This window comes from Neophocaena asiaeorientalis, unplaced genomic scaffold (genome assembly GCF_003031525.2).
Source record: "Neophocaena asiaeorientalis asiaeorientalis breed wild unplaced genomic scaffold, Neophocaena_asiaeorientalis_V1.1 scaffold629, whole genome shotgun sequence".
Lineage (NCBI taxonomy): Eukaryota > Metazoa > Chordata > Mammalia > Artiodactyla > Phocoenidae > Neophocaena > Neophocaena asiaeorientalis.
This window is the reverse complement of record NW_020175468.1, coordinates 1,558,581-1,565,528: the sequence shown is the minus strand read 5'-3', so window position 1 is coordinate 1,565,528 and position 6,948 is coordinate 1,558,581. Positions and strand designations below refer to the sequence as shown.

The following is a 6,948-nucleotide window of genomic DNA, read 5'->3' as shown; positions in this document are numbered from 1 at the left end:
GTCTCTCCTCAGGTTACTTAGAGGAAGCAATAGAGGAAGGCTCCTCCCCTGTCTCTAGGTAAAAGGGTCTCTTCTGGTCGCCTAGCAACAGAAGACTCCCCTCCCCTGTCACTAACCAACAGTTCTCTCCTCCTGTCACCTGGCAACAGGGCCCCCTCCCCGGACACCGAGTAACAGAGCGCTCTCCCCGACCCGTACCCCAACCGTGGCGCTAGCCCGTTGCCTAGCAACGACCCTCACCCCGCCTGCCTCTCTGTTCCCCCGAACCGAGGGCTCCCGCATCCCCCTGGTCGGCGGCTCTGGCCTCCGAGAACAGGGCGGGCAGCACCGCGGTGACTGGGCAGGAGGGACGGACTACAGCTCCCGGCGGCCCCCGCGAGCCGGACTACGACTTCCGGCGACCCTCGCGAGAGCTCTTGCTCCGCACGGAACGCCCGGGCGGCGTGGCCCGGAAGTTCGCTGTCGCCCCCGAGAACGCGGGACTACAACTTCCGTCGGCGCCCGCGGTGAGTCCCGGAAATGTGCCCTGAGGCGACCCTCTCCTTCGCACACTTCCACGCCCCCTGCTACTCGAAGGATTATGGGAAATGTAGTGAATAGGCTCTCCCGATAGCTTCCAGGGGTGTTGCTACTCTGTATGCCCGCTCCCTGTGATGACATCATGCCTAGTGTGAAGACAAAGCGTGACGTCACAGAAGGGAAACAAGTGCTCAGACACCAGACTATGCAGGGAGAAGAGTCTCCAATATTTACTGAGACAGGAGGGAGGTCTGGGGATACTGAGGCAGCAGCCGGACGGTGGCGGTGGGAGTGGGAGGTAAATAATGAGATGAGGATGTTCTCTTGGGAAGGAGGAGGCTTCTTAGCAGAGATGGATCCCCGGCTTGGAGGGCAGGTGGCAACAGCCTGCGGAGGAGATACGGGGAATGAAAGGCTGAGACAGAGAAATAAGGAGTGACAGACACTTGGAAGAAGGGACAGACCAAGGTGGAGACCTAGAGGGAGGGACTGAGACCCAGAGAGAGGCACCACATTCCAGAGATAGAGGGACAGAGACCTGGGGGGTAGACAGAGACTCACATGCTAGAGGCCCAGACAGAGGGGGACACAGAGGCTCGGAGAGAGGAGACTTGGACAGAGATAGAGATCTATAAAGATTCAGCGTCGTGTAGTAGAAGGTTAAGGAGACTAAGGAATAAAGATCAATCGATAGAGACAGAATCAGAACTGCAGACTCAGAGAGCCTGAGACCCAAGCTCTGCAGAGCACAAGAGCCCAGGGCTTGGGGAGAGGAGCGCCGGGGAGGAGCGTGGCCGCACCCAGGAGGCTGCTCCAGAAGGTGGTGATGGTGGCAGAACCGGTGACAGCGCCTGGCTCGCTGGGGTTCTCTCTGTGGGTGTGCACAGCAAAGCTTCGGCCTTTGGGGCCCGGGGGTCCGCTCAGCTCCACATCCACCACATGCATGTCCTTGAGGCTGGGGCAAGCAGGGTGGTCAGTCCGGCTGGCCTGGCCCCAGCCCAGACCCCCGCTCAGCTTCGCTCACCTGAAATCGGCCACAAGCACTCCGATCACACGGTCGAAGCCCAGGCTGGGGGCGGCCAGGGCAGCGGCAGCCATGGTATTGGAGTTTCGGGGGGCAAGGGGGCAGAGCCCGCGGACAGGGCCTTCATAGAGCACAGTGCGAGGCCCAGTGCTGTGCGCCGTAGCCAGGGGTCCCTCAAGCCGGAAGCCATCAGGGTGTGTGGCCATGGTGACACGGAGGCTCTGGAAGTGAGAGCCAGAGTCGGGGGGACTGGGGGTCTCTGTTGGCCCCCTCCGGTTCCCAGGGAGCCCAGCAGGCCCTCACCTGGAGGCCCCCGGCTTCGTCCAATCTGGCGATGTCCTCAGTGCCCCAGAGGGCCCCCCGGGCCACGAACACAGCGTGGCCCCAGCAATGCGAGGCCTCCAGGAGCTGCCGCTCTGTGGCCTGGTCAGCCAGGGCTGAGGGGGATCCCACCTGGGGCAGATGAAGGTAGGGAGGGGCTGAGGTCAGGAGATGGATCCTACTTTAGGGCGGGGTGGTGCCAAGGCGGAAGACACAGAGCTCACCAGGAGATTGGCATAGCGCAGGATTTCTGCCCCAGATTCGTGGATTATTTTGGGATGGGCCACTTCCACCACAAGGTCAGGGTGCCTGGGAGAGGGGAGAGAGGCAGCGAGGACCTTGAAGAGGTATTAGACCTCCCCTCCCCAGATTCCCAGAGTCTATGGAGGCCTGTCACTCTTCGCCCTGGCCTGGGAAGGGAAATAAGACAGAGGCTTGTGCTATTTCACATTTGGGTGAACCAAGGTCCAGAGAGGGTAAGGGAATCACATGAGAGCACACAGCACCTAAGGGAGGCCAGAACAGGAGCTTCAGAGAGTCCCATTCTCTCACAGCGAGGTCACTGACCTCTCCCCGAGGGCAGCAAGGTTCTGGAGCTGAAGGGTAGGGGGCACACTCCCCGCCATTCGTCCTGGGTCACGATTCCAGACAAAAACAAGTTCTAGGCCCAGTTCTGGTCCCTGAGTCAGCAAGTGGGAGACCAGGGACTGTCCTGGGGAGAGGGAAAGAGACTCAGAGAGAGGGGCACAGAGACCCAGAGAGAGGGGGACGGAGACCTGGAGAGGGGGGGACAGAGGCCCGGAGAGGGAATGACAGAGGTGAGGGAGGGAGTTCATTGACCCAGAGTCGGGGGACACAAAAACTTAGGTGGGGGGCAGAGACTCAGAAAGGGGAGGACGGAGATCCCGAGGGGGCTGGAGCCACGCGGTGAGAAGTGGAAGACACTTAGGCAGCCAGAGGCAGCCAAGCCACAGATAAAGACACAGAAGAAAAGTATGTTTGTGGAGGACAGGGGCTTTTGAGGCTCTAGAAAGGGGCCTGGGGAAGAAGCCCCAGACAGTCAAGGACTCACCGAGGCGGCCGTAGCCCAGTATCCCCACCTTCCTCGGGACCGTGTTGAGAGCCATGCCCTTGGATTTGGTGGCCTGCGGTCAGAGCTCCGCAGCTGCTTGCTGCCTCCCATCCCCCCACCTCACCCCACACACGAGGTTTGGGCAGCGGCTGAACTTTGGACATTTGACCCTTGAGCCTCTCTGGAACCCTCCCCCTCCCCCGCTATGGCCCAGAGATGGGGGTGTGGGGGGCGCCACCTGGGGGCAGGATGAGAATCCTGGGAGGCAGTGGGCGAGATATTTTGGGGTTCCAGGGCCCTGTGTGGCGCCCCCCCCCCCATGTATCCAGCCCATTCCTTCTCTGCATCACATCCTCTTCCTGCTGATGTGGAAAATTTCCTCTGCAGTCCCCTGCCCCCCTTTCTGGCCGGCCAGGTTGTCATGGAAACTGCATCCTGCTTGTGTTGGGGTAGACAGGGTTGGGAGCAAGAGAGAGGAGATGGTTTTTTGTCAGCATTCCTCCTCCAGTGTTTTCCTCCCTTGGTTCTGTCTCCATCTCAGATCTCTCTCACTCCCATCGCTGTCTCTCCACCTTTTCCCGCATCTCCATCCCTCCAGCTGCCGCCCTTGCCTCCTCTGGGCTGGCTGCCATTCTGTCTCCAGCCAGGCCCTCATCTCCCCCAAGGTCCGACGGAGGCCTGGCCTGGTCATGACCCTCTCCCCACAAGACTGCAGGAGCTGGAGTTCGGCTCATCCTAGCCTCAGTGGGCCCCCAACCCCACCAGCTCCCATGGAGGGGTCCCTTCCCCCGGCCCCTCCTCGAACCTCCCTCCCTCCAGCCTGATCCTTCTGTTCACCTTGCCTTCTCACCTTTTATCCTCCCCTTCCCCGGCCACGATGCCACCAGCCACCCCTCTTTCGCCCCCTTATATTCTCACTCCCATGCCCATCCCTCCGCTCTCCCCACCTCCCATGGCCAAGGAGAAGCCTGCGAGGCCTGTGGAGGCGCCGAGTGCCCCCCCAATGAGCCCCAGCCACGGCGCCTCGCGGGTGCCTGGCATCGGAAATGGCGGAGACTGCGGCAGTGTCGGCTCCCTGCCCCCCACCACCACCTGGTACCCGCTGCAGTGATACCATGGCAACCAGGATCTGGGGGCCCTGAAAGAGGACGAGAGAGAAAGAGAGCATGAGAGCGGGAGCGAGGGGGAGCCAGGCGTCGCACTAGAGGAGAGTCCCAAGCAGACAAGCCAGACAGATAGGGCCAGGGACCCCAGACACGTCGCGGCAGAGGGAGCTGCCACGGGTGATAAGGCAAGAATCTGCTTTAAGAGCTCCAGATGGGGGCGGTGGGGGGAGATAAGATGCTGTGGGGCAGAAACAGGCAGGGAGGAGGCGCAGGGCCAGGCGCACGGACCCGGTCCAGGCCCTCTCAGAGGACACAGGGCCCCGGTGGGGTCGTGGGGGCTTCCTGCCCGCTCCACCCTCAGTGGACTCCACAGGGTCTGGCCGTCCTGCGCATGCGCCAGGCCTGCCCTGTACGCGGGCCAGTCTGGGCCGAGGGGAGAATGGGGCTGAGACGAGAGCTGCTCCCGGGGGCCCAGCCCTGTGTGTCCGCAGCTGTGTCTGCCCAGAGCAGTGCCTCATCCTGCTTCCACTGGCCTCTGTCTGTCTGGACAGCGAGAAACGGCGGCCCTGGGGCGGGGACCTGGCGCTCTGGAGGCGGCAACGCTGGTACCTTGGGCTGCCCCAGCCGTACCAGCACCTGCGCAGTGGCCTAGCCGATCGCTGGTATTTGCTCCCACTCGCTGGCCTTCGTCTCTCCGAGGGCTCTGCCTCCTGCTGCTGAGTTAACAAGACGAAAGTTCAGCCCCCTCCTGCTCCGCTGGCCCCGCTGGCGCACCCCTCCCCCCAGCTCACTCCTCTGGTTTGGCTCTGAGATGGGATGAATTGCGTCCTCCCCTCCACGACCTGTGAATGTGACCTTATTTGGAAATAGGGTCTTTGCAGATGACCAGGATGAGGTTGTCTGGAGTAGGGTGGTTCCCAATCCAATGACTTATAAAGAGGGGAAATCTGGACACAGAGACACACATGCACACAGGGAAGGTGCTGTGGAGACTGGGGTGACACTGCCACCAGTCAAGGTACATCTGAGGCGACCAGAAGCTGGAAGAGGCAGAGAAGGACCTTCCCCAACAGGTTCTAGAGGGAGCACGGCCCTGCCCACACCTTGACCTTGGACTCTAGAACTGAGACACTAAATTCTGTCGTTCTGAGCCACCCAGTCTGTGGTACCTTGTAACGACAGCCCCAGGAGATAAGACCCCTAGGTTTCGTTTCTTTTCTTTTTTTTTTTTCTTTGCGGTATGCGGCCTCTCACTGCTGTGGCCTCTCCCGCTGCGGAGCACAGGCTCCGGAAGCGCAGGCCCAGCGGCCATGGCTCACAGGTCCAGCCGCTCCGCGGCACGTGGGATCCTCCTGGACCGGGGCACGAACCCGTGTCCCCTGCATCGGCAGGCGGACCCTCAACCACCGCGCCACCAGGGAAGCCCCAGGCCCCCTAGGTTTCTGCTGTTAGGTGGGAGGTTGGGGGAGAGGACCCCAGTACATGCCTCAAAAGGGGTGCAGGCAGAATAAACACAAATGCCAGGCGTGCTGGGTGACCAAGCCCCTCTCTAGGGCCTCGGAGGTGAAAGGGTAGGGGCCTAAGACCACTCAGAGGTGCCGGCTCTCCCACTGACCTTCCAGATGGGGCCTGGAGTTTTCCATCTTCTCATTCTACTGCCCACCCATGTTCCCTTTCTTTTCTCTCTCCTCCATGCTTTCATAACCAAAAAAAAAAATTTTTTTTAAACTTTTTCCGTGTTTTTTTTTTTTAAAGTAATTACAGAGCAGGTAGTCGTTGACGCAAACCTCCCTTCAGTATCAAAAGAGTCTGTGGGGCAGGAGAGGGCTGGGGGCAACGGTGGGGGGCGGGCTGAGGCCGCCCCGCCCCCGGCCAATGGGGACCAGGGGCCGGGAATGGACTCCCCCAGGGCAGGGCCAGGGGCTCGGGAGGCTCTGACCACGTGGCTGTCTCTTCAGTTTAGAGGGCGGGGCTGGGGGTGGGGTGGGGACAGGCGTCAAACTGCAAAAACTGAATCGTAAAAGGAGGGCTGTTGGGGGTGAGGGGAGAGGACACCCCTGAAAAAAGCTCCTCTCTCCCCCGGAAGGCGGAGGGCCGGGAGCAGTTGGTCGGGAGAGCAAGGAGGAAAAGCGGAGGGTTCCGGCCACTCCCGTCCTGCATCCCCTCCCGCGACCAGGGAGGGGGGCGAGGCCGGAACCCCGGGGGTTCCATTCCCGGAGCCCCGCACTGTCCTCGCTGGGGCGAGATGCCCTGGGGTGCGGACGCGGGTGGGGCTCCGAGCTGCTTGCCCCGACCTCCCCTGTGCGGGGCTGGGGCTGGGGCTGGGGGCAGGGTCCCGGTCCGGCCCCCGCCCCGGGGGTGCCCCCTTGCCCGGCAGGCCGGAGGCTTCAGATCTGCGTCTCTTGCACGTTCTCCTTGGAACCGCTCTTGAAGAGCAGAGGTTCGTGGATGGAGTTGAGGCCGGGCGGACCCTTGCCCCCGCAGCTCCCGCCACTGGGGTTGCTGCTGTAGTGCGCCTTGAAGGCGGCCGCCACGTAGTGGTGGTGGTTGATGTGGTCGCGCTCCAGGGCGGGCAGGGCCAGGTGGCTGTCCCCGCCCACGCCACCCCCGCCGGCCACAGCGGCGGCGGCGGCCACGGACACGGCGGAGGCCGCGGGCAGCTCGTCCTCCACGTTGATGATCTCCACTGTGCGCGTGGGCCCGTGGTGCTTGTGGAGCTGGTGCTGCTTGCGCAGCTTGTAGAAGGCCACGAGCATCACGGCGGCCATGAACGTGATGGCCACGAAGCAGCCGATGATGATCTTGGTGGTCTTCATGACGTCGTCCAGGTCCTTGAGGGCGTTCTCCGTCACGTCCGTTATGGGCACCGTGAACGCCTTCTCCGTGGGGCGCGAGGAGCGCGGGGC

The 6,948-nt window shown here is 62.2% G+C and overlaps 3 protein-coding genes across 6 annotated transcripts in view; all 3 read right to left on the bottom strand.

Moving 5' to 3' along the window:
- The window catches only part of JOSD2 (Josephin domain containing 2), a 4,099-nt gene extending 3,609 nt beyond the window's left edge, over positions 1-490 (bottom strand). For 2 of the 4 annotated variants that reach the window (XM_024768544.1, XM_024768543.1), the window contains exon 1: positions 199-490. The gene's annotated coding sequence lies outside the window, so the exon portion shown is untranslated. The remainder of the gene's footprint in view (positions 1-198) is intronic. The other 2 variants (XM_024768542.1, XM_024768541.1) reach the window with 2 other exon arrangements.
- A 235-nt stretch (positions 491-725) lies between these two features.
- ASPDH (aspartate dehydrogenase domain containing) lies at positions 726-3,056 on the bottom strand. The gene is made up of 7 exons (XM_024768520.1): positions 2,937-3,056; positions 2,432-2,576; positions 2,089-2,173; positions 1,847-1,996; positions 1,544-1,764; positions 1,320-1,474; positions 726-906 (listed from the first exon to the last, which is right to left on the bottom strand). The coding sequence occupies exons 1-7, from the start codon at positions 2,989-2,991 to the stop codon at positions 863-865; spliced, it is 855 nt and encodes a 284-aa protein (XP_024624288.1). The 5' UTR covers positions 2,992-3,056; the 3' UTR covers positions 726-862.
- A 3,373-nt stretch (positions 3,057-6,429) lies between these two features.
- The window catches only part of LRRC4B (leucine rich repeat containing 4B), a 21,673-nt gene continuing 21,154 nt past the window's right edge, over positions 6,430-6,948 (bottom strand). Inside the window, 1 exon segment of the mRNA XM_024768222.1 lies at positions 6,430-6,948. This exon segment is cut by the window's right edge and continues 80 nt beyond it. Coding sequence (XP_024623990.1) covers positions 6,430-6,948 — 519 coding nt within the window.

What these genes read in the sequence shown, in the direction of transcription:
- ASPDH (XM_024768520.1), bottom strand. Translation starts at nt 2,991, where the DNA reads ATGGCTCTCAACACGGTCCCGAGGAAGGTGGGGATACTGGGCTACGGC. An exon ending in ACTGGGCTACGGCCGCCTCG is followed by an intron (nt 2,577 to 2,936) that starts GTGAGTCCTTGA and finishes CCCTCTCCCCAG; the next exon opens with GACAGTCCCTGGTCTCCCAC. An exon ending in CTTCTGGAGCAGCCTCCTGG is followed by an intron (nt 907 to 1,319) that starts GTGCGGCCACGC and finishes TCTCCTCCGCAG; the next exon opens with GCTGTTGCCACCTGCCCTCC.